We start from the raw sequence: 27225 nt of genomic DNA on the forward strand, positions 1-27225 counted from the left end.
GGAACTGGATACCGATATTTAACCATACTGGAATGTAGGAGAAGATCTTTCTGTGGAAGCAAACTTCGTCCTGAAGTCTGGAAAACTAGTTCCTCCCAAGGGAATGAGGTATCAAGTGATCGCCTTGGCCCATGAAGGTCATTTGGGCAGAAGTCTATGTAAGTCAAGGTTAAGAGCAGACTACTGGTTCCCAGAAATGTATCGAGAGATGGAGGAAAAAGTACGAGATTGCTATACGTGTAGCTTAAGCGACAAATCTAAAGTATCTAAACATTCTCCCTTGATTCTGTTGGAAGTACCTATGGCACCTTGGCAAAAACTAGGCTTCGACATTACGGGACCCATTCAGGGAAGGGGCTCGCAAGACTGGTACCTGTTGGTAATGATTGACTATTACTCAAACTGGATAACTCACAAGGTGGTAGTTAATATCAATACAAAGTCTTTGATACGATTCTTAAAAGATGTGTTTACAAAAGAGGGAATTCCCTCAACGTTGATAACAGATAACGGAGTGCAACTCATCTCGGAGGAGATGAAAGAGTTTCTTAAAGACTGCTCGATAACCCATATCTGTACACCGTTGTATTGTCCAAAAGCGAACGGCAAGGTGGAAAGGGCCAACTGCTTGCTGAAGGAGTGTATCAATCTAGCCAGCAAGTCAGGGAAAAATGTGGAGGACGCCATCATGGAAACTCTGTGGACCTATAATACCACCCCCAACTCAATTTCAGGACACTCACCTTTCGAGCTGTTGAGAAAAAGACAAGCCGGTTCAAAGCTATCCCCGAATTGGATGGGGAAAAATGGTCATGTGGAAGTCGATCAGGAGGAAATGAGAAAGAAAATTGAAGACAAGCAAAGCAAATACAAAGATTGGTACGACAGGAAGTGGGGTGTAAAAGAGAAGAACCTCAAAGAAGGGCAGATGGTGTATATCAGAAAGCCGGACAGGGTTGGGAAAAGAGAGGACAGATTCTACGCCCCAGGGAAAATAAAGGAACTTAAGAGCAATGTGGTGGTCATGGAGGACGGGAAAATGTGGAGTCAAGACCAGGTAGTCCCCATTACCATTAGAAGAAACCAGATAGGTGGGGAGGTTTCAGAGTCAGGGGACAGAAGGCAGGAAATGGGGCAGAGAAGAGAGAGTCACAGGAAAAGAACCAACCCGTCCTGGCGCAGACAGTATAACATGAAGTAAGGGGTAGCTCTGCCTTCTATGGAAGGGGCTCATGGCATCTCCTGTCAGACTAACCTAGGTAGGGAACCTGGGAAAGAGTCTTCTTCGTAAGACTCAATGCTTTGATGTTGTGTTACATGATGCATATGTTGTTCTCATCCGCCTCTGTTCTCACCTGCATTTCCCTTATCCATACTCTCTCTCTATCTCTCTCTCTCTCTCTCTCTCTATCTCTCTCTTCCCCCTGCTCGCCCCTACTCACCCGTTGGTTCTTGGCCCCGCTCCCCAACCCACTTTGGACTCCCTAGGGAGGGTGATGTGTTGTAACTTATCCCATGGTTTCTTCCACCCCTTACAGTTCCCCCCTATGCCACCTCCCCTCTTGGTATAGCCTGTGCTGTCACCTGAAGGCAGCAATAGAATGTTGGGGTTATGTGAGTCTTATCCGTTCAAGCTGGGAGCGCCTGTGTTTACTAGAACTGAATAAACGTTCTTGAACCCATCTACGAGTGGACCTTCATTACTACACCTACCCCTCTCGTCCTTTTTATTTCTCCCTTACTTTCTTTCTCAGTCACAATCTGATGATAAACAATACTCAGTTGCAGTCTCCAAAAATGACTTGCACTCCAGTCACAATCAGAGTCGACATTACATCTGTAGAAAGAGCTTATTATCTCTGGGCTGCATAGGAAGATAATTCTCCAAGTGCAATGAGAGGAGACACAAGATCCAAATAAAGACAAGGACGCTAACATTATGCATAAACTCCTTCATTGGTCACTCTTGCAGCAGTTCAAAGAACGTAAACCCCTACTTATACAATCACAGAGCAGGAATGTCCCTGCTCCTGTTTAAAGACCCTGCACACCAATACACTTCCTCTTTTCGGTGGTGCAAATCCTTTACTTTCCTTCCTGCATGCTTCTTTCCTTCTCCATGTACTTTTTGCACCTATCCTCCCATGCTCAATAATTAGGTACTCTGCATCTGAAAGACAAAAGGTACAGTGTTCAAGCAATTTCTCTTTGCAACAAACTCCAACATATTTAAATCACTATCGGTAAAATTGTTACCCTCCTACAGCAGTATTTCATCTTTAATTATAAATCTCCCTTTTTTCAGTCTCATCTACCATACATCTCAAGCTCTCTGGTTGCGAAAAACCTATCGTGAACTTAGAGTGGCCTTGAGGCCTCCCAATAATTGGCATTGTTTGAATAGCCACCGCAGTGAAGGGGTTAAAAAAGTGCCAAGGCATACAAAATGATTTCATTTTGGGCTACTTTCAGCACTGCACCAACTAAGCAAGGATCATTACTAATATCAAATATTGGGCTTGCTAGTCTCTAGAAAGGCTCTAAAAATATAAAATATAATACATTTAAAAGAAAGTTAAAAGAATAAAATGTTCCATCGAGGCTAGCTTGAATATACTCCCAGTAGTGTGATTTTAACTGTAGCTTAGAGTTAGCCACCATTGATCCGGGATCTGTCCAGAAGGTTCTACTCCCAAGTCTTTCAAACCATAGTTGGACATGTTTAAATCATGGGAAGGATAGGTGTCCATCAATGGCTAGCATTCCCTTTATTTCCCTTTAGTATGACATAAGCTCCTCCTTGGTCCAAACCCTCACTCAATAAAAAAGAGGCCTTAATCTATCAAGCTCCCCCTCTCTATTTAAAGCAACATCAAGAAACAGGGTTATCAATGCGGCATAAGAAATGCAAAATCATTTTGTACATATAGGCCTAAGTTCCATGACACACTGAAGTAGTGGCAAACAAAGTTGTTTATGTGTAATGTAGCTTCCTGAATTGCCATAGAATCCTAACTCCCAAGTCAAGTACGTTGTGCCCACAAATCAGTGGTTCCATGTACAGCTAATACAGTGTCCAAAATGTGGGGCTTACAAAAGAGAATACAACAATAACCCATCCCCAATATTGCGCTAGTAAATACACTAATAAACAATGGGTTTTAAATAGCAAATCCACAAAAGCTAAAGTATGGAATCTATCTCCAATTTGGGGTATCACCTCTGTCACAAGTGCAATTTTTAAATGGATCAATTAATACTTTCTGCTGGGAAAATACTATCTTGCCCTCAAAAGGTGCTACCGGTATGGGGTTTGCTACCCACAACTGGAAACAAAATGTGTCCTTAAAAGTCCTGCTAGGGAAGCAAAACTATTTCTTGCAATGCTTGTAAAGAGTATAACCTGACTGATCTGCTCCGTAGGAGATGCTAGTTTAGTTTTTGAGGTAGCTCAGTTGCAGCTGTAAGCCATGTGCCATACAGAGTCAGCAATGTTGTTAACTGCTATTGTCATTCAATTCAGGCCAAGGCTACTGCAGCTTACTCTGTCTGTGATAACCTGCTTGACTTCTTTGGAGAGGAGCAATTTTGAGTTGGAAGATATAAGAGGGTTCACCTATCCAACGTAAATGTTATGTAAAATGCTGGCAGAGTTGTGGATGGAGAGGTGGCAGAGCCCTCCTTGAAGTACATGCACTCTTTTAATACAAGAGATCTGGGTATCTTGTTAGACACTTGAATCCCTGAATCTTTAGGTGGCTCGTGAACACCCAACTCTTTCATCCATGGTTCCAGAACAGAAGTCAAACTTCCACATATGAAGGAATATTAGAAAAGAAAGTAAGCACTGGGTGTGAGGGTGATCTAGACAAAATTAGGCCTCGCCCTATTTCCCAAGTTCAGCTATGATGGTCTTTTATTTGCCTACTGAAACTTGTCAAGGGGAAAAAACACAGCAAAATTATACTTACAATGTAGTCATGATGTAAAGACCACAGACTCCGAGTTCTATTTCATGGGTTTTATTATAAGGCCAAAAAAAGCTGAATATATACTCACCTCAATATTAATGAATATAGATACAGGAATATTAGTACAGAGCCAAATCTACGCATATAATTGATTCGACATAGAAGACATAGAATAATATATTACAAGATTAGTTCACAACCCAAGATGGAAGCAGAATCCAAATCCCTTTTCATTAGGAAAGAATGCATTAAATATCTTTCCCTACAATACTCTCATGAATGATGGTTCTGGCTGGTTCCCCTATCTCAGTTCTCATAGTTGTCAGTCAGCACGTGTAGACTTCCTTAGAATTACTCACGTCAAAATGTGTCAAATAGCTTAAAGCTATGGAGCTCGCTCTTAAGATGCTCCTTCTCCTCCGAAAATTTAGAAGTCTGATTTTTCTGTCCCTGCGCACAATACAAAAGGAATAAAGTCAGCCACCTCCTAAATATATCACATTATTTCGCTCTTCAATACTGTGGTGTTTTTCCATGACTTCTTTAATTAAATCTTCCTTGCTTCTGGTGACCTTGGAGTGTAGATAGGCCAGGCACAGAGGATATCCTCCCCTCTCACTTCTCAGACTGTTCAAAGACATTCCAGTAATCTCCTTAAACTAAAATAATGATGGTAAATTCTTTATACCTGCAATTGGATGACAGCATACCGTTCTAGCACAAACAAAGAAACATTCAATTAATTCTTCAGTAGCTGAGGAAGCGAAACCCTAAACAACTTGTAGCCCGGGGCCTAGACTACAGGCAACCATAACACACATGATTACATTAATATGAATATAATGTCTTCCTACGCAGGTGCATATAGAGATAATGGTGTCTTCTATTACGTGTGATTTCTATGTAACGTGCACATTACATGTCTTGGTTAATGTGTAGAATAAATGAATTTAAAAGACATAATACATAGTGATACTGGAAACATATGTGGGTGCGTTTAAACTATGAGTATGATGCACCCTTACAATTAGAGTGCTGTATGCGCTCTCTCAAGGGCTTATGGCACAGTGAACATGAGGGAGAGTGCTAACACAATGTACTCATGATTTACAGACTAACCTACATTTTTTCATTCATTATCATTTCGGATCTTGAAGAAATCCATTTGATGTCAGAGACAAGGTGAAATGCTGAGGAAATTGGCACAGAGCTCAGTGGCCAAAATACAACTGGGAGAAGAGAAAAAAATAACACAGTGAACATGAATTACCCAACATTAGCTGGGACACTACGCTAAAAAGGAACTACATAAATGCTGTATTGCACACTGCCACCACTAAATAAATACACTGTAAGGGAAGAACCATTCAACACAATGTGGATGCCATAGTTGAGGTCAGTTCTAGACCAAAGGGTTCCACATCCTCGGCTAAGAGATTGTGTCTCAACAAGGTAAAAAATAGAGAAAAGACTTACAAAGGTCTGGAAAATCTTGGAAGCTGATTATCATCTTACATGGTAGTAGCGTGAAACGTGTATTGAAACGTGTATTGAGTAAGTCAGACACAGCACTGAAACCATGTATGGTCTGATCAACACAAAGAGCAGGGAATTATTACAAGAAACAAAGCAGGGAATTATCACAAGAAACATCCCTCATTCCCCTCCCCTAAACATGAAACCTAGATTTTGAGATCCTTCACAAAATCACCTCCATAGCAAAAGAGGGCCATCTCTAGATAATTGCAAGTTCTTTAAATGTCATGTTTGCTATTTTATACTTTCAAGGTTTCCAATCGGTTCTAAAAGTACGTTTTTCTCCCAGAATTGATGACGCATATTTGTGGCCAGCTGCAGTCACCCATGATGCTACTCATCCCAGTTTTCCTCCTGCTGCCGGTCCTTTGCCCTTCTAATTCGGAGAGTATTTCACTCTACAGCCAGAGAGAGGCGGGGTATCAGCAAGAGGGAGACATCCTGATTGGAGGGTTGCTGCCTGTGACTTTTATTATGCCAAGAGAGAAATATGAATTCACAGAGTTTCGGCTTCCTGACCCTTGCAAAAAGTAAGTAACGCTCTTCCTTTGCATCACATGGCACTGATGGGAAATGTAGTCTTTCTGTCCTGCTGATCACACAGTAGGGTCATGATACCTACACGGACTGCCAAATGTGCTTCCCGATCTTTCTTATTCTCTTGACCTTTAGGTTTCCAGGTCTGGTGGAGGATCCAGAAATGTTCTTGTCATGAAACATGTAAAGGTTTAAAGAACCTCAAAAGGAAGGAACACATTTAGGCCCATCAGGTAGGAGGGCCTATGAGAGTTACTAGCAGAGCGGCTGTTAACCTTTTCTCTTCTGTGGACCACTAGTGAATCAATACTGGAAGCAATGTACTCTGGTTTAAGCAATTTCTTTTTATGATTTGAACCTTAAAATAATACACAAAAAACAGAACAAGTATACCTCAAACATACAAATAGGTAAATATTCTATTTAATTTAAATCAAAAACCGAAAGGTTGGAGCTTTTCCAAACTTGGGGTGGGTCAGGCGCTTTATAATTGTAATAAATGAAATAAATAATTAAATGCAGGATAAGACTGCTAATAGTATCAAAACTTACGCAACTTATCACCTAGCCAATGGCTTGGAGATGTATACATTCATGAAAGTGCAACCATCTATTGAAGAAGATAATGGTGCCTCCTAAGGGTCCCCTCTTTAAGGAACATGTGCAGATTCAAGCAAAGTTTTGGAATACAGACACAGAGACAGTGGTAGTATGTATGTTCTTTGCAGGCCACTATCTCTGTGTTTGTAATCAATCATATTCTTCTCAAATATCCATCTGCTAAACTAATATTCATTAAGTAGGACATTATTCGACTTGCTGCCATTGGTGATTTTGCAATGAGACTTTTAGTTTGCACCGCAAAATTAATGTTGTGCTTATTACGAATATTGTTAGTAATTAGGTCTTTGTTACATCTGTTCACAGAATCAGCCTGTTTCCAAATCAAACATATGGATTACGGGCATGTTCTGAGTGGCCGACGGGCTCATGGAGCCCGTCGAAAGCCACCCATAATGACCAGACAGTTTCAGTTCCGAACAGCTGCATTGTAATAAGCCTACGGTCAGAAGCTTTCCCAGCGAGATCAAAATAGGCCTGTTAGACCTGGTACCATTGGTGTGAGTCTCCCTTCCATTTTTTGCTGTTGTCTCCTCTGTTTTGCTGGTTTTAGATGCTTTGGGCACTGTGCCACTGCTATTCAGTAACACAGTGCAAGTGTTCCCTATGGTAAATTATTATAATGTATTAGTGACTCCATGATTGGCTTATTTGATTTACTTGTCAGACCCTAGTACAGTGCACTATGTGTGCCCAGGGTCTGTAGATCAAATGCTGCTTGTGGGCTTGCAGCACTGATTGTGCCACCCACAGAAGCAGCGTGTGTCTCAGGCCTGTCATTGCAGAGCCTGTGTGTAGTTTAGTACTGTCATGTCAACTTAGGAAGTGTACCCACTTATCAGTCCCTAAACCTTCCCTTTTCTATATGTGAGACACCCCTAAGGTTGGCCCTAGGGCAGGGTGCATTGTATGTGAAAGGTAGGACATGCCCTGGTCTGTGTAGCATGTCCTGATAGTGAACTACAGCCAATTTCGTTTTTTCACTTTTGCAAGACTACCTGTTCCCATAGGCCAGAATGGGCAATTTGATCATAAAATCCTATAATCCTAACTTACCCAGGGAACATGGTAGAAAAGCAAACTTAGTATGCCTGAACTCAGAATGATAAAATACATAATTTAGTGAAGTTGGTTTTAACATTCTGTGTTCGAAAATACCACTTTTAGAAAGTAGGTATTTACTTGCCTAACCATCCAAGCCTGCCTCTGCTAGGTTGTGTATTCCATGTCTGGCTTGTGAGTGACAGGGGCTGGGGTGGCTCCAGGAGACAGGGTGAGTCAGCAGAAGGCTTAATATACCGATCTGCATTGGGAGTGGTAGGAGGCGTAGGACCTGGGCCTGAATAGGGCTATGTCTGCCTTCCACGATGCTGGATCCACCTCCTGTGGTGCGTCTGATGACCCTGGCCCACACTAACAAAGGAAGAAGTTGTGCACTGTGTTGCATTGTAACAAGATTGTCGCATCACCTCCTCTCCAATAAGTAACAGACGCATCGCCAACTTTGTGCAAGCTCTGAGGAACAGATGCATCGCCTCCCCTGAAGCAAGGAACTGACACATCGTTCTCCCTGCGAACCTTTTGTTTATCTTGCATGATGCATCCAAAGGTACTTTGTGGGAAACGTGGTGCATTTACCATCTAAAGTGAACGGAGTTATATCTACCATCTTAAAGTCATTTTCTTACTACTGTATTGTGGATTATTACTACTGTAATGTGTTCACAAATGCTTTACACACTGCCTCTGAGATAAGTCTTTCTGCTCGTGCCAAGCTACCACAGGGTTGAACAGGTTTTTTTTAGGAGTGTAGTCCCCTTAGTCTGACTAGAAGCAAGGGTCCCTATTTGGACAAAGTTGCAAGCCATTGCCAACTAGAGACCCGCAGTTCTGACAAGGCCCAATGACTTTTATACATTTGTGAAAGCGATTGCCTAAATAAGATTTGCAGAAAATTGCAATTACCTAAACGCTATTACAAATGTTGATACATGTGGCCCTTTTTCTCTTGACAATTTCTTCTACAGACCTGGTCTCCCAATCAAATTCCCTATCCCTCATGTAATGCTAAATCTGTTGACTAATTTTGATTTCCGAATTTGCTTATAAGTTCATCAATGTCTATCCTAGAGACATCCTTTGCTTAAATGTCCTAATCCATCTTTTACTATTTTTACTCTGTTTGTTTTACCTGTTACACAAAATGCACTGATTGCTCAAGTGTACTGAAATAAGAATGACCTGCTATTTTTTCTGCAGTTTCAGTGTTTCAAGCTATGCTTCTGTTCAAGCCATGGTGTTTGCTGTCAATGAAATCAACCAAGATCCGAACATCCTTCCAAACACCACTCTGGGTCTCCATGTCTATGATACTTGTTTGATAACTGGGATTGCCATTGAGGCATGTCTTCAGATGCTGACTGGACAAGAAAGAGCCATCTTGAACTACAAGTGTAATCGGCGGTCAGCAATCACTGCAATCATTGGAGAACTGAGTTCTACTGTATCCATATCCATTGCCACACTTCTGGGGCTTTATAGATATCCCCAGGTGAGAAAGTCATTGACAACTTATCATCCGCTCCTTGAATGAATACAGACATGTTACATTAACATTAATAATACCCTCAAGGGTTGAATATTTAGGCAAATAATTTGGAAACCTTTTTTACACCTTAATAAATGATGTCACTTTTCAATCAAAGAGGTACCTGTATAAGTATGGTATGTTATGGTAGGATACATCATGGCGATATAAGTCTAAATAATGCACATTTAGCAAATTGCACCTTGGCGCTCTCTTTAAGTGATGATGCTGCTGAATTGAACGCATTCGTATAGGGCCACCATCACCTGACAGCTAAATGAAGATCACAGGGCCCCTCTTGGAATGTAATGAAAGAGTGTGTTCCTCAGTCAATGCAAAACAAAGCATGGTGTCAAATGCACAAACCTTAACATCAATCCAATTTCATGTGGCAACCAATGAAGAGGTAATAAATCTAAATACAGAGGAGGATCCAATAACGGGCCCAGTACACAATCAAATCATACCATTGATTCTGAAATTAAATGAAATGGCGATTTATAGAGCGCAAAACAATCACCCGAGCGTGTCAAGGCGCTTACACATTGAGGCTGAGGTTAGACCGGGCCTTAACAACTAAAAAGCCAAGTCTTTAGCGCCTTTCTAAAAGCTAACAGATTATTCTCATGTTTCAGATTTGTTGAGAGAGAGTTCCACAGCCTAGTGGCACCCGACAAAAAAATTCTCCCTCCCCAGGAGCATTTTTTCACTCTGGAAACCACAAGGGTGTTGGAAGAGGATGAATGAAGGTTGCGTGCTGGAATGAAGAATAACAGACTCCGTTTAAGAAAACCTGGTCCTATGTCCTGAGTGGTCTTAAAAACAATACATAGAGCCTTGAACTCTATACGTTTTTTTATTGGCATCCAATGTAGATCCTTCAGTGCCGAAGAAACGTATTTATATCTTGGGATATTCAGCAGAAATACTAGTCTTAATACTAAGCAAAATGTACCAAGTACTTTGGCCATAACCAACAAAGAGAATTCGAACAAGATGCTCCTCACAACCGGAGATTATGTGTTAACTCCCGGAACTGATAAGGGACAAGGGGTAGAAAAAACATTGCAGGCCCAAACAAGAGCTACACCCAAAGAGGAGAGTGGTTCTAGTCCAAATTACGGAGTTCAAGTACCCGGCATGGATAGGGAGGGAAAACTAAGGCAATCAAAACAAATCCAAAATATCAAAAAGGGAGATGGGTCCGGAAAAATATCACAGGCTTTTTTAGGGATCACACCTAAAGAGGATAGAGGAATATTCAGAATCTTGTCTCTGATTGGCAGCATGGATTTATAGAAAAACCAATGGAAATGATGGACGGAGCATTGACAATACAAGCACTCACCCCCAGTCAACTGATCTGGGTTTAATCCATCACTGTTCTTTAGCACACTCTGCCACCCCAGTTCAGACATGGCCATATGCAAATCAGTCTGACCCTGTGCCTCATGGGAACAGTCCAGCCCGAACTGCCAAGCCATGCCTTCCCTGGACCGGAAACAAACTACCGAGGACCGGTTTCTGGCATTTCAGCCTTCTTCAGCCCGGCTTGCTTGAATCCAGTGGCAAAGTGAGCAAGGGACTCACGTCTGAGCATACCCTGCCAACTTATGGCGAACAAAGGAAAACCAAAGGAAATGATGTACGGAGTGTTAACAATTCAAGCACTCACCCCCAGTCAACTGATCTATGTTTAATACATCACCGTTCTTTAGCCCACTCTGCCACCCCAGTTCAGACATGGCCATATGCAAATCAGTCTGACCCTATGCCTCATGGGAACAGTCCAGCCCGAACTGCCAAGCCATGTCTTCCCTGGACCGGAAACAAGCTACGGAGGACTGGTTTCTGGCATTTCAGCCTTCTTCAGCCCGGCTTGCTTGAATCCAGTGGCAAAGTGAGCAAGGGACTCACGTCTGAGCATACCCTGCTAACTTATGGCGAACAAAGAAAAACCAAAGGAAATGATGGACGGAGCGTTGACAATACAAGCACTCACCCCCAGTCAACTGATCTGGGTTTAATCCATCACTGTTCTTTAGCCCACTCTGCCACCCCAATTCAGACATGGCCATATGCAAATAAGTCTGACCCTGTGCCTCATGAGAACAGTCCAGCCCGAACTGCCAAGCCATGCCTTCTCTGGACCGGAAACAGGCTACCGAGGACCGGTTTCTGGCATTACAGCCTCCTTCAGCCCGGCTTGCTTAAATCTAGTTGCAAAGTGAGCAAGGGACTCACGTCTGAGCATACCCTGCCAACTTATGGCGAACAAAGAAAAACCAAAGGAAATGATGGACGGAGCGTTGACAATACAAGCACTCACCCCCAGTCAACTGATCTTGGTTTAATCCATCACCGTTCTTTAGATATGCCAGAAACCGGTCATCGGTTGCTTGTTTCCGGTCCAGGGAAGGCGTGGCTTGGCAGTTCGGACTGGGGTGGCAGAGTGGGCTAAAGAACTGTGATGGATTAAACCCAGATCAGTTGACTGGGGGTGAGTACTTGTATTGTCATCGCTCCGTTCATCATTTCCTTTGGTTTTTCTTTTTTCGCCATAAGCATGGATTTATACCCAAAAAAGGAACCACCGAACATGTGCGGAGAGCAATCATGCTGCTCGATGCTGCAAAAGTAGCAGGAGACCCGATCGCTTTTAATTTTACTAGATGCTGAAAAAGCGTTTGACCGGGTCTCCTGGCTATTTTTATGGGAAGTGATAAAACGTGTTGGCATTGGCCCCAATATGCTACAGGCAATTCAGTCGCTTTACAAAGCCCATAAGGCTCAAATTATGATCGATGGTAATTTGACAGAACCTATAAACATCTCACACGGCACAAGGCAGGGATTCCCTTGCTCTCCGCTTTTGTTTGCTCTTTATATCAACCTACTTATCACTACATAATAGCAAACGCCGAAATTCCCGCTGATTTCAGACATGGTATAAGCACCAAAGTTTTGGCATACGCCGATGATTTGGCAATTGTGACCCCTGACCCCGAAAGTGCCATTAATGCCCTGGAAAGCAAAGCACTGGAATTTGGGAAAATTTCAGGGTATGCCTTGAATAAGATAAAGGGGCAAATAATTCTAAACGAAAACGTCAACTGGACTAATAGCCTAGTGGTAACCAAAGCAAAATATCTAGGGGTGAGTATTACGGCCAAATTAGATTTAATAGTCGAACAGAATCTGAATCCATTAGCTGCAGATACAAAAAAAGCATTGAAAAAAATTGACAATCTTCATCTAACCATAATCGGATGGAGCAATGTGGTAAAAATGACTTATTTCCCAAAATTATTATATTTCTTCAGAACAATTCCTATAGAATTCAGTAAAGCAATGCTCCAGATATTTGAGCAATTTTTTTGCCAGCTTATTTGGTCATACTCAAATACAAGAAGATCTTACAAATTGCTGTCTTTACCCAAAGAAAGAGGGGGCTGGGTGCTGCCAAATCTTAGGTTGTACTATTGGGCAACGGTTTTACAATATAGCCCTTACTTATTACATGATATCAGCAGCCAGGTACATCCTGGGCTACCCTCCACTTACATGGTTTTACTGGGGGGAAAAACTAAGGGATGCCTCTGGAAACAGCTTGAGTTTGGGTACTTTAAACAGGTCCGGTTCAAATCCCTGAAAAATGCATACCGGGTTTTCTGTAAGGTCCGGAAACTTTTCGGGCTAGGCAGATTAAACTATTATACTCCAACCAGGGATAACCCAATGTTGCCCTTAATTTTTAATGATTCATATCTTCAGAGATGGTAAAATTCTGGGGTAGCTAAGTTGGGGGATCTGGTTAAACGGGAGGGGACATGGTCCTTCTCGAAGCTAAAGACACAGTTTCTAATCAAGGAAAATCAGATTTTTCACTACTATGCGATTAAAAAATTTTTAGATCATAAGACTGGTGGCCCAGCTAGATTTGACAAAATAGAAATTATTGATAGACTGCAGATGATTAACCCACCTCAGATAGGAGCAATCTACTCCAGCCTGAATGATAAGATGCCTGATGATTTGGAAAAAGTAGACTTGAAATGGCAAACAAAATTGAACATTAACCAGAATGCCTTTTGCTCTGCATTAAACCTAGCTCACAAATTTTTACTGTCCACTAAACTGCAGGCACAATTTTATAAGACAGGGTTTTCTCTTTACATCAAACCTAGTAGAATTGCAAAGTGGGGAACTGGGAGCGGCACCTTGTGCCCTAGGTGTTTAGAGTATTCAGTGGATCAGGTACATATGTTCGCCACCTGCCCAAAGCTAAAATCACTCTTAGATTAAATTCAATTTTTCATAGGGATGTTGCTAGGACAAGGTATACAACTATCTCCGGCTATGGTGTTATTGGGGGTGGATATCTGTAGTCGGGCAGGGAGCCCTCTGATCTTTGTGGCAATGACTATCTATAGGATTTGTGTTACGGCCCATTGGAAAGATCTGGATCCGCCCTCGTTCGCACAATGGCAGGCCAGATTGCTTGCAGCTTGCAAGCTAGAAAAGGCTATTTACGCAAAAAAAGGTAAACGCGCCGGGAAAAATGGATTGGCGGTTTGGAATCAGCTGGGAAATTGGATGGAGGGGGTACAAAATTGAAGACGGCTTGCCTCAAGTAATTCTTTTATTTGGTGTTTTAAGGGTCTGGCATTCTCCAGAGCCTCCCTTTCAATGTTCAGCAAGATGCCGCTGATTATATAAAAGTTTTGGCTGCCTTTTTTCTTTTTCTCTTTTCTTTACTCTTCTTTTCTCATCTGTTTGGAATTTTTTTCTTTCTTTTTCTTTTTTTTCTTCGTTCTTAAAACGTTCGTTCAGCCCTGATCCGAATCGGGAAGAATGTACAGATTGTAAAGTATGGTGCCGGGCAGGGGGGGGAGAGGTAAAAAAGGAATTGATGAACACATTGTAATTGGATTTTCTTTGTGATGAAAAAAAAAGCAAAATTGCAATCGTTAATCTTTGGGTACAGTCTATTGAATGAAATACTGGGTTGCCCAAACCATACACACCTCCTAAAAGGGGTGGCAGCACAAATAGTACCGTCATTGTCATATGCCCTAGTAGTTTGGTGTGGTAAAGAGGCGGAACTGCTAAACGAACTTCAGAAGGTTTATAAAGCTGTTTTTAACTTCCCAAGGTCCGCTGCACCAGCTCAGGTCCGGCTGGAATTTGGTCTTCAAAATCAAAAATTCCAGAGCATGAGCGTCTTCATGAAACTATGCCATAAATTCTGTGTATCTGAACTGGGGTCATTGAATAATCTATGCTGGAGAGAAATCAAAATCCAGATGGATCATATATCCCACACTCTGGGGAGCCTACCTGAATAAATCAACTTGACATTCAAACGATATGGGATAGCCAGAAAGACCGGGCAGTTTTTGGAAAATTGGCAAATAAGATTGCGAAGAGGAAGTCTTTTTTAGAAGATAAAATAACTACCTCGAAATGCTGGCATGGGTGGACCGTGATTAACTCCTGCATATCAGCAAAGCCACAGGCCTATTTAGTGTCTCATTTTAGTGCGGAGTTAAAAAAGAGTTTCACCAACTACCGACTGGGTATGCATGATTCGAAAGATCTACAACCGTCCTGAAAAAGCAACCAACAAGCAGCACACTGTCGCCTATGTGTTTTTTGTAATGAACGTTAACTCACCTGCTGTGTGCATACCCCGTAGTTGCGGAAATAAGGAGACTTTTAAAACCAATTTTTAACAAATTGAACATTCGTACATGCAGGCAAGAAGTGATACATTAGTTAGAAGGGTCCTCTATAATCTTGGCTTGTCGAGGGGTAAAATACCTGGCAAATGTAAGGGATCTTTTAAAACAAGCAGATTAAGAGGTCAATGATTATGTATGAATAAGGGCAGTTTCACTTGCCCAAGTTGCAAGTGGTCTGAAACCCTAATCCACAGGACAACAGGAACAATAAAGAAAAATGGCAGCTGACCAACCCTCATTGTGAAGTTTGACATGTTATGGACATTTATTTCAAATAATCTAATCTTTGGACAATCTCGATCACTGGAGCGGAAAGTCGTGAATACATTGAACTGTCGCAGATCATTTAACAGGTTAGCTAACATTTTACGTGCGTTTTAAAACTATTCAGATGTTAAATATTGCCAAGTTCATTGCTGATATGAAGTATTTAATGGAGGAGTAGTTTAATATATTTTTAATGTGTGAATTGTAACGATTTTAGGTAATCATATGCAATAAACTCTTTGAATTGAATTGAATCGAATTGAAATCTAGTGACATATGGTCAAGCTGTTTGAGCTTGAGATGAGTATGGCTACTACATTCTTTCCCTAAGGTAGGCTCATATCTATCTATCTTAGAGAGTTCAAAGAAAAAGCTATTAGCTGAGTCTCCTCAGGTCTTTAAATTGATAATGGTAACTTTTTGTCATTGCTTTTATTTGTGATCTTTATGATAAGACTGTGTCATCTAGTACCCAAGGTTTGCCTCACTATATCACAGGTGTTGATATGGCCCCAAAGGCAAGGACACTAGGGACTGAATTTGAAGAGCAAGAATTACCCCCTAACTGATTGATCAGAAAAATCTCCATTTTGTAGGCTAGTTCCCAAATATTTGTTGATGTCAAATAAAAGAACTTTAGACTTTTTCAAGCATTCGCAGGAGAAGGATAATTCCAAAATGGCAAAATTATTTCCATCTTGTTGAAAATGTTCGAAAAAGCATTTATGATTTCTCCAATGGGCTTCTTTGGCTATTTTCTTGATGAAACTTGAATGAAAAACGTCTATAGAAGCTTGTTTTGACTATACCTAGCTGTAGAAATTGGGATGTATTGAGCCACATGTACAACCGTCAGGTTTTGCAGCTCCCTAATTGTGACTATTAGCAACTTGCAATTTGAGATCAGCAAAACCTGGTGTACAACAGTGTCTCAGACACTGTGTGCGATTCCCAAATGGGTCACAAATGTCCTGCCTCACTAATATTCATGAGGCAGGTTGCTATCTGCAACCCATTTGGAATGGCTCAGCAGTCCACCATGTACGTATGTGCTTTTTAAATGAAGTAATTTTTCGGGGGGATGGTTAATGCTGCCCGTTTTCCGTAAGGGATGCATTTAAAGATGGGATACAGGGTACAGAGTACAATGAACAATGGGGTAAGAGCCGGTTTGATCATTTGCAGATCAATACCCAAGCATGCTGATGATATCTGGCTTCTGCTGGTAGATAATGAATGGGACATACTGTTTCTTATGGAAACATGGTTGAAAGAAGATACTGTATCATCGCTGACCCTACTGATCCCCCCTGGCCTCAGAATCATGTATGCTAGTAGGAAAGGAGATAAGCGTGGTGGTGGGGTAGCCATTATTCTGAAGCAAGCTTGGGACATCATCTCCTCTGATTTGAGCGGTGTGGGCCCAATTGAGGGCATGACATTTTGCATTAAGATGTCACCAACTCTCTCTACCACTGGCTTACTAATATGCAGGCCACTAGATTGCCCAAATAAATATATTTTGGAACTGAGTGATTGTATTGCACAGATATCACTTCAATACGCCAATTTTTTGGCCTTAGGCGATTTCAGTCTACATGTGGATGACCCTTCCTGTCCCCAGGCTTCACAGCTTGTGCAAGCACTTAAGGGAGCAAACCTCACTCAACACGTATCTGCCTCCACACATAAAGGAGGTCATACCTTGGACCTTATTGTTTTAAATATCGAATCTATTAAAGCCGAAGTCCCTCATTGTCTAACATGGACAGATCATTACCTAGTTCCTTTTTCCTTTAGAATAGGGACTTTACAGCTCACTGGCAAGAAACACTCTGCATTAAGTTAGAACTGGAAAAGTATGTGCAGACAATATTGGTCCACTGCTCCTGGAGGGTGGCCCATTATGTACAGGTGATCCAAATGAGAATGCCGTTATGTTTAATGTCAGGATCACCTCTTCCCTCAATGCTGTGGCACCCTTAAAATCATCCAAGTCTCAGAAAGATTCACTGTCAGCCCCATGGTTCTCGGCAGATCTAAGAACTGAAAAAAAGAGGGTGTAAGAGATTAGAACGACAATGGAGTGAAGACTATGCTCCAGAGGCAAAGCAAGCCTACAAGGAGGCCATAAAAAAGCTGCATAAAATGATGGGAGCAGCTAGAAGAGAATATTTTGTTAAAAGGATTGAAGGTGTTGAGAATTCAGGCAAGGTGATCTTTGAGATTGTCAGATCTTTTACAAACCCATCAGCTGTTGAAGGAAATATTCCTTCTTCCTTAACCTTGTGTACAAATGTATCCAATTTTTTTAGGAGAAGATGCAGAAAGTGTACTCCTCTTTTACAATGGAGAACCTTTACCAGAACCACTGGCACTGCCAACCAGCAAGCCTGCGGGTGCTTTTACAGAGGTCGCCCATATAACACTGCAGGAATCAATGGCTGAAATTTTAAGATGCAAATCAGACTCTCAGTAGACCCTTGCCCACCCAAGATCTTCAAACTGCTAGCTCACTGGATTAATCTAGTATTGAATCACATCTGGAACGTGTCTTTGACTTCTGGTAGCTTCCCTTATATCTGCAAATAGGCATTCCTACTACCTCTAATGAAAAAATCCAATGCGATCCGGCTGAGCTCAGCAACTAACAACCAATCTCCCTTCTTCCGGCACCTGCTAAAATGTTAGAAAAATTGGCACATCCTCAACTCACCATATTTGTGTACACACATAACATCTTACATGACACTCAATCAGGCCTCCTGGCAGGTTATAGTACTGAAACTGCTTCGGTGAAGGTGGCAGAGTCTGTAAGAATGTTGATGGACGCTGGAACATCTGCTATGTTGATCCTGCTGGATCTGTCAGCGGCCTTCGACGTGGTTTTCACACTTTATCATGCTAGACAGACTCAAACAACTTGGAATTCAAGGCTCAGCACTTGCACGGATCCAGTCCTATCTTTATGACCGCTCCCAAAGTGTGCTTCTTTCACTAGATCAATTCTCACCTAAGCCTTTGAAATGTGGTGTACCACAAGGTTCTGCATTAGGCCCCCTACTTTTTAACACCTACCTGGTACCTCTCTTCAGTCTCATTGACACCTGGGATGTGAAGGCTGTCTCGTATGCGGATGACACCCAGCTGTTTTTCTCTTTTAAGGATCACTCGAAGGACTCATTTGCTAGATTAATGGGTGCTTGAAGGACATTGCCAGGTGGATGAATCATAGCAAACTGAAATTAAACGCAGACAGGACTCATGTCCTGTTTTTTGGTCAGCCTCCTCTCTACAGGACTTTGGTGGCCTACTGAGCTGGGTACTCTGCCAATGCCGGCAAAGACGGCGAGGAATCTGGGCGTCAAGTGGGACTCAGACTTTTATACATCAGATCTCGTTGATTTGCTTTGGAAAACTGAAAATTCTAAAGAAATTCTTGTACCTCTTGCCTGAGGACAGCCACAGGACAGTAGTTCAGGCCACGCTGACATCACAGCTTTATTATGCTAAACCACTGTAAGTGGGTCTACAATACACAATGGGGGGCTAGAGGAGATTTAATGGACCAATAAGGGCACTCTCCCCAATAAATACAATCTATAACACAAAGAGCCCTCGGGTCCGGAAAAAATGACTGCACGTTTTCTCAATGAGAAAGAGTGGAAAAAACACAGTGCTGTGGAAAATGGGTCCCTTTTAAGGACGGTTTCCCTCACACGCCAAAGGTGTCATGCTTCATCTTGGGGCTACCTCCTCACGTCTTGAGCCTAGTCATGATGGGGGCTACAACCCCCTCTCGGCGAGGGAGGAGCTCAGGATGTTTTAGTGAAGTAGAGGGGTATAACTAAAACCCAATGTGAGCAAATGTGTCAGTGAAGTAGTGCAGCGCTGACTAAACAGTGGTGAGAAAAAGTGGATAAAACTAACTACAAGGTAAGCCGACCATAGTTTATTGATGCTTCCTGGTACCAGGAATAATAACAGACATTGAGTAGTGTTGCTGCCGTAATAAGAGGCAGCTGCACTGAAAAGTGATCAACATGTTTCAGCCGTGAAGACCTGTAACAATGTTAGGGCCTTCTTCAGGATACTTTTTTTTAGCTACTGTGTCTGTGAAAACAATCAAGATAAAGGTGCAAAAACGATGCTGAGAGATACAAAACCGGTGATCTGGCTGTTCAGCAGATTCACCAGTATACCTGCAAATGTCAGGTATCTTACATCATCTGTCCCAGGCAAATGGACCTAGGTACAGACGCCCATCCAACCACTAAGCTTCAGCGTTACATCTCAGATATTTTATCCACAGAATGCGGATAATTCAGAATGCGGCGGATAGACTCATTGGGAGAGTGCCCTTCCACCATCATATCACCCTCTACATCTGGTTTCTACACTGGCTTCCAGTACCAAAACGTATTGAATTCAAATCTCTGGTATTAGCTTTTCGGGCCATGCATAAAATTGGTCCTAGATACCTGAGAAATAGGCTTTGACCTTACCAAACTTCACGACTACTGAGATCTAATGCCCAGTTTCTATTCACTGTTTCTTGCTTCGCAAAAGCCAGAAAAGGAGGAAGGTCCTTCACAGTCAGGACCGCCATGCTATGGAATGCGCTGCCACTACATTTATGCATGTCAGACTCTGAATCCGAGTTTCATAGGAACTTGAAAACCTGGCGCTTCGGTCTAGGCTAATTGTGAGGCTCAGTGTGCTCTCCTGATCTTCCACAAAGCGCCAGGACACCTCTGTTTGAGGTAGCTGTTTGCGCTATACCTCTATTATTCTTATTATGATGATTATTATTATTAGTAATATTATTATTAAAAAATAAAAATGAAAACATTTCTTTTTATTAGGTCAAGCCTAGACAGCACTTGCGATGTCACTTAGCTACCTGTTGTATATCATTTGTGGAGCTAAACTCCGCCCTATATTTGCCATTGCTTTTTATTTGTTTATGCCAGTTTCCATTACAAATCCTTGCTTGCTATTGGGCAATCCTTCCGCTTTTCTCTCCATTGTGTTTCTGCTTTCCTGCCAAAGAGCACCAGCAAAGTACTGTCTCCTTACACTTTGGTGTTTGTGTGTTCCTCGAGAGGGTTGTGCACGTATTGCTTGTTTTACATTGACACCAAGCACTTCCAGCACTGTGCATTTCTTTTGTTCTGTACAGCACAGCGTGGCTCACCATGCTCTATTTTTTTCTATATAAGGTTGGACGAGTAGGTGCATGCAATTAGCCTGCACAGACCCCTTTGAGTTCCAGCTTGATCCCCAAAGAGCGGAGAAAGAGTTCTGCCTCAGAGAGGGAAACTCTTTACTTTCTCTTTGGACTGGCTGGGGGATTGTGTCACAGATGCACATCTTTGAGCTCTCCGTAAGCCAGGGTTCTGGCAGTAATGTGGGAGTTGTCAGAGTTCACAATGACACTTTCTTATTAGTTTACTGTGCCACGCATCTCTTGTCTCCTAATTTCTCTCTGTGCTGCTCTGCTGGGGGCCAGGGGAGGGTGATTCAGTATGGACGGTCACTTGCAGAGATGCAGCAAGCACACATTAGCTTCTAATTGGCTCGGCACGGGTGTCAAGGTGGCCAACCTTAAGTTGGGTTGACCGAGATCACCCCAAGGGAGCTGGCTGACTGCTTGCTTTCTCCTTTCCCCAGGTTCTGACCCCAACTCTGATCCGATGATCCTGAAGCAATATGTGGTGGTCTCCAGCTATGCAGGTACTCCTGTTTTATTTTTTTACTTTTTTACCCGAACTACCAAGCCATGTCTTTCCTAGACCGGAATCAAGCATCAACTGTGTTTTTTGTAATTTTCACCCCGAGTGGGCTGGGTATGCTCAGACGTGAGTCCCAGGCTCTCCACATCACTGGAGTCAAGCTATCCAGACTGAAGAAGGCTGATAGCCAGAAACCGGTCCTTGGATTCTTGATTCCGGTCTGGGAAAGACATGGCTTGGTAGTTCGGGCTGGACTGTTCCCATGAGGCACAGGGCTAAGGCTGATTTGCATATAGCCATTGTCTGACCTAGGGTGGTGTGGAGTGCACAAAAACGATGGATTTAGGCCCAAATCTTTGTACTGGGGTGAATGTAAGACATTGTTCTGCATTCTGTCCATCAACTGTGTTTTTTGCAGTTTTCACCCCGAGTGGGCTGGGTATGCTCAGACGTGAGTCCCAGGCTCTCTACATCACTGGAGTCAAGCTAGCCAGGCTGAAGAAGGCTGATAGCCAGAAACCGGTCCTTGGATGCTTGATTCCGGTCTGGGAAAGACATGGCTTGGTAGTTCGGGCTGGACTGTTCCTATGAGGCACAGGGCCAAGGCTGATTTGCATATAGCCATTGTCTGACCTAGTGTGGTGTGGAGTGCAAAAAAACGATGGATTTAGGCCCACATCTTTGTACTGGGGTGAATGTAAGACATTGTTCTGCATTCTGTCCATCAACTGTGTTTTTTGCAATTTTCACCCCGAGTGGGCTGGGTATGCTCAGATGTGAGTCCCAGGCTCTCCACATCACTGGATTCAAGCTATCCAGGCTGAAGAAGGCTGATAGCCAGAAACCGGTCCTTGGATGCTTGATCCCGGTCTGGGAAAGACATGGCTTGGTAGTTCGGGCTAGACTGTTCCCATGAGGCACAGGGCCAAGGCTGATTTGCATATAGCCATTGTCTGACCTAGGGTGGTGTGGAGTGCAAAAAAATGATGGATTTAGGCCCAGATCTTTGTACTGGGGTGAATGTAAGACATTGTTCTGCATTCTGTCCATCAACTGTGTTTTTTGCAATTTTCACCCCGAGTGGGCTGGGTATGCTCAGACGTGAGTCCCAGGCTCTCCACATCACTGGAGTCAAGCTATCCAGGCTGAAGAAGGCTGATAGCCAGAAACCGGTCCTTGGATGCTTGATTCCGGTCTGGGAAAGACAGGGCTTGGTAGTTCGGGCTGGATTGTTCCCATGAGGCACAGGGCCAAGGCTGATGTGCATATAGCCATTGTCTGACCTAGGGTGGTGTGGAGTGCAAAAAAATGATGGATTTAGGTCCAGATCTTTGTACTGGGGTGAATGTAAGACATTGTTCTGCATTCTGTCCATCAACTGTGTTTTTTGCGGTCTGGATAGTTAGGCAGGAAAATACCTACTTTCTAAAAGTGGTATTTCCAAACACAGAATATTAAAACCAACTTTACTAAAAGACGTATTTTATTATTCTGAGTTCAGGCATACTAAATTCGAATTTATACCATGTTCCCTGAGTCAGTTAGGATTATAAGAATGTCATAATCTAGAACAGGTAGCCTTCAATAGTGAAAAACGAAAATGGCTGTAATTCACTATTAGAACATGCTACATACATCAGAGCATGTCCTACCTTATACTTACAATGCACCCTGCCCTTGGGCCTACCATAGGGGTGTCTAATATGAAGTAAAGGAAAGGTTTAGGGCCTGGCAAGTGGGTGCTCTTGGCCAAGTCGGCATGGCAGTGCTAGGCTGCACATGGGCCTTGCAATGGCAGGCCTGAGACACACTTTACAAGCTGCTTCTGTGGGTGGTACAACCAGTGCTGCAAGCCCACCAGCAGCATTTGATTTACAAGCCCTGGGCACACATGGATCACTGTACTAGGGGTGATAGATAAATCAAATAACCCAATCATGAAATCCAATCAGTATATCAATTTAACATAGAGAGCACTTGCACTGTGGCACTGATTAGCAGTGGCACAGTGCCCAAAACAAAAAACCAGCAAAAACATATAAAAACAGAGGAGGCAATCCGTGAAAAATGGAAGGGAGACTCACGCCAAAGATGTCAGGTCTGACAAGTTGTAGATCATTTTTTTTCAGTATTTCTCCCAGTTTTGCTGATACAAGTGGGGAAGCAAAAAGAAAAGGCCCCTTGAGTCTGCTATTTTTCCTTCTCAATATGACACCCCATTTGGTTACAGAACACAGAAACAGATACAGGGTCTCTAGACAGTTAATAATTCTATTCTCCATGTTTGCTGCATGCAATACCTCATGTGATTCTGCTCAAGCTGCCAGACTATCTTTGCAATCTTCCAAATGGGTCCTGCTGGAGATGGGACAGGACAAACTTGGTGACACAATCCACCCAAATGCACTCCACACAATGCCACATAATTCCAATCGGTACAAAAGGGGGTGGTGATGGACGGAGCATCTGAATCAATCAAACACTCACACCTAGTCAAAAGATCTGGGTTTAATCCATCACCGTTCTTTAGCCCACTCTGCCACCCCAGTTCAGACACGGCTATATGCAAATCAGTCTGACCCTGTACCTCATGGGAACAGTCCAGTCCGAACTGCCAAGCCATGTCTTCCCTGGACCGGAAACAAGCTCCCGAGGACCGGTTTCTGGAATTCCAGCCATCTTCAGCCCGGCTTGAATCCAGTGGCAAAGTGAGCAAGGGACTCACGTCTGAGCATACCCTGCCACACTTATGGCGGCCAAAAGTGGTACAAAAGGTGGTGGTGATGGACAGAGCATCTGAATCAATCAAACACTCACACCAAGTCAAAAGATCTGGGTTTAATCCATCACCGTTCTTTAGCCTACTCTGCCACCCCAGTTCAGAATGGCTATATGCAAATAATTCCAATCAGCATAAATTCACTCAGTGCCACACACTTCCATGCCACACAATTCAACTCCATATATTTCCATTCCATTCCAAAGACATCTGAATACCTGCCTCTTTTAACGGCACAGGGCTAGATGACCTTTCGAGGATGAGTCATTGTGCTATATTAAATTAACATAACATAACATATTGTATTTATTTATTTTAAAAGATGTATATAGCGCAAACAAGACCCTGGCGGGTATCAGAGTGCTTCACAGTAGTGAGATGGGGGACAAAGTAAGGGAACATTGAGGTAAGAGGGCTAACATGATGAGCTAATAATATTGTACATAAATGCTAGCAGAACATTCCTTAATATGCTATGGCAAAACAATAATTAATAGGGAAAGCCATGAGTCACAGACAATACAATTGTTAGGAAAACAACCAAAAGGAACATTTCAACAACAGACGAGCCATACTCAATTAAGGCAGGAACTTGTTCATTAGGATTGTTTTTACTTCATGTTTGAACGTCCGCCATGTAGGGGATTCTATGAGTTTCAGTGGGAGAGAGGTACAGATCTTAGATGCCACGCCCGAGAAGGTTCTGAGTCTCATTTTCTTTTTGCAAAAAGTCTGTGATTTGAGTAGCAATGAGTTTGCACTTCTGCAAGGTCTAACACCACCTAATATTTCCAGTTGTTGAGCCAGGTATCCAGGTGTTTTGAAGTGGAGGGCTTTGTGCATCAAACAAGCAATCTTTCAGTGTATTCATGCTTTTTCGGGTAATCACTTTAAAAATCTTAAGGCAGGGGAAATGTGATCATTTCTTTTTGTGACAGTGATCAGTCTAGCCGCGGCATCCAGTGAAGCCCTAAGTGGGGCTAAGGTATATTTAGGGAGGCCAGAGAGCGTTGCTCTTCCATAGTCTAGCCTTGATAGGACAAGTGCTTGTACCACCTGCTTGAAGTTCTCTAGGGGGAGGAATGGTTTTAGGTTTCTAAGAATCCTTATTTGGTGATTCGCACCCTTGTACATCATACTAATATTTTTATTCGTGTTCAAGTGAGAGTCAAGGGTGATTCCAAGAGATTTTACTGAGTCAATGATAACTGAGGAACAGTTGAAGGTAGCGAGGTGTTTCATCCAAAGTCCTTACGGCTGTAGTCCCAGAATAGGCAGCAGATGAAGTGCTTCAATGTGCAGGTCATTGGGGTGCAGATCAAGTTTCCAGCAGGGCAGTCCTTCCCCTTGTAGTTTTAGGCAGCAGATCTCTTGTAGCTCTTTTTTTAGCTGTTCTTTTCAAGTGGTCTCTCCTTAATCCATTTGAAGCAGGGTCTGTAGTCCCAAAGTGTGCAGCAGATGCAGTCCTTACGAGTGTAGAACTGTTGGAGTGCAGACCAGGAGTTTCAGCAGGGCAGCCCTTTTCCACTTGGTTGTCCCAGACAGGGAACTGATGTGCTTTGCAGCTCCTCCATATTTATGCATCGATCCTGGGCATCAAGCAGAGGGACACCCTTGACCAATGGGAAGCAGGATGCCGGGCTCAGATATGACCACGTACTCCAAAGTAAGGCATATACTTGCCCCAGAAAGCAATATTCTTCTAAAATCCAACATGGAGAAAGTCTCTCCAGGGAGGTGATATCAGGCTAAGCCAACCCACTGGTGTGGATAAGATTCCCTAAGACTCCCGTCCAGCCCTGTCACTAGTCTAATTACAGGGGCTCCTGTGTGGCTGGGAATGCAGGATGTAGGGTGAACCTTTGTTATCCCAAAGTGTAATTCTCTCTTTGAAGACCTGTTTGGTCACTCCACCCATATCCCGCCTTCTTCTTATATAGTCTCAGTTCCCCTCCCACAGGTAATACTTTGTCTCTCTAGCAGGCTGCTTCCCACCTCATTAAGGCAGCCTGTATCAATATGGGAGAAGCTAGCCAATCAGGAGAGGGCACTTCGAAGGCTGGATTTTGGCTTACAGAAAAGAAAGTTTAATACCTTCTTTTCTGTTATAGTTATTATAATTCTAGCAGTGGCAAGTTTTTGCATTTATAACTATCATTTTAAGTCCATGAATGATATTTTGAGCTCCTTCATATCAATATTTATACTTAAATAAAATATTCCAATGGTAACCTATGGAGGTAATTTTCTACAAAAGGGAAAAGCAAAATTGACAGTTTTTCCCTCACAAGGGCTTATAAAACATATGTTATAATTCCCCTGCTTTAAGATACAAGACACCCTATCCCTGGTGTACCCAAGGGAGACCAAAGGGGTGGCTATTTGTCAAAACCAGGTAGATTACTTCTTTGGAAGTACCTTTAACTCCAAAGTAAAATCTGCATATATTTGCAATATAAAAGCAGCTCACAAGGCAGGGCTGGGTTTTAAAATGACAGCAGGCAACACAGCAATGCACAGTCTAGTGCAGGATATCAACTGGGCCTCTAAACCGCCACGGCCACTTATATTTGAGGGTTAGCTATGTAAATTAAATCCCCCTCACCTTATCATATACTAGGGACTTACAGGGGGTCTGTGATTGTCAAATATAATTATACCTAACCATTTACTTTTAATCTGAGCAAAGAGCTGCCCGGGACTGTTAGCAAACCCCAGCGTACAATGAGATTCAGAAAACAAACACCTAGCCGTCAACATGGGGGCATAAAGTGAGGGAAACTACAAATAGGTCCTGATTTCACACACAATATAAACTGTAACTTCTAGAATACATGTTGAATTGTAAATAAGGAAAGGGATTTGAAGTCATAGTTGGGATTCACCAGATGTAAGTTGATAAGCAGAGGGTATGATTTCAGGCTTAGATCCCAACTAAATAACTGAATTAAAGAATTAAGTCTTCAGTAGCATTGCTCGGAATGTGATCCTGCATGATGATGCAATTCAAGTCGATGAAGATAAAATGTTGCTGGGAAGTCTACATTGACACTCTGGAGGGTAATGCTATTGATGTGAACAGGGAAACCATTCTTGTGGGGTGATGCTATTGAAGTGAGTGAAGGTGAGCCATTGTTGGGAGGATAATGGAGTTTTGAGGAATGTTCATGCTATACAAGTCTGAGGGAATGAGGAGGCAGGGTGGTTGGATGACAAAGCAGTCAACTATCATACACCATTGTTGTGATATTGAGATGTGCACTATATAGCTACTAAAGTCAACAAAGGCTTATAGGAGAGAAAAATCATGCTCATGTTTAATCCTATTGAGATTCTGAAGTGGAATAAATAATGGGAGGGCGGTTTTTACCCACTAGAGGGTAATGCCACTGAGGTCTGTGGGAGTGAATCATTGGTGAAAGATTGATTCAGATCTAGGAGGAGTAGG

At 42.6% G+C, this 27225-nt stretch overlaps 1 protein-coding gene across 1 annotated transcript in view; it reads left to right on the forward strand.

Annotated features, from left to right (window-relative positions):
• Nucleotides 1–208: 208 nt before the first annotated feature.
• LOC147678459 (vomeronasal type-2 receptor 1-like) overlaps nucleotides 209–27225 on the forward strand; it is a 57386-nt gene continuing 30369 nt past the window's right edge. The window contains exons 1-2 of the mRNA XM_086945642.1: nucleotides 209–1197; nucleotides 8925–9216. Coding sequence (XP_086801768.1) covers nucleotides 209–1197; nucleotides 8925–9216 — 1281 coding nt within the window. The remainder of the gene's footprint in view (nucleotides 1198–8924; nucleotides 9217–27225) is intronic.

Source organism: Lissotriton vulgaris, chromosome 12, assembly GCF_964263255.1.
Source record: "Lissotriton vulgaris chromosome 12, aLisVul1.2, whole genome shotgun sequence".
In the NCBI taxonomy this organism is placed as follows: domain Eukaryota; kingdom Metazoa; phylum Chordata; class Amphibia; order Caudata; family Salamandridae; genus Lissotriton; species Lissotriton vulgaris.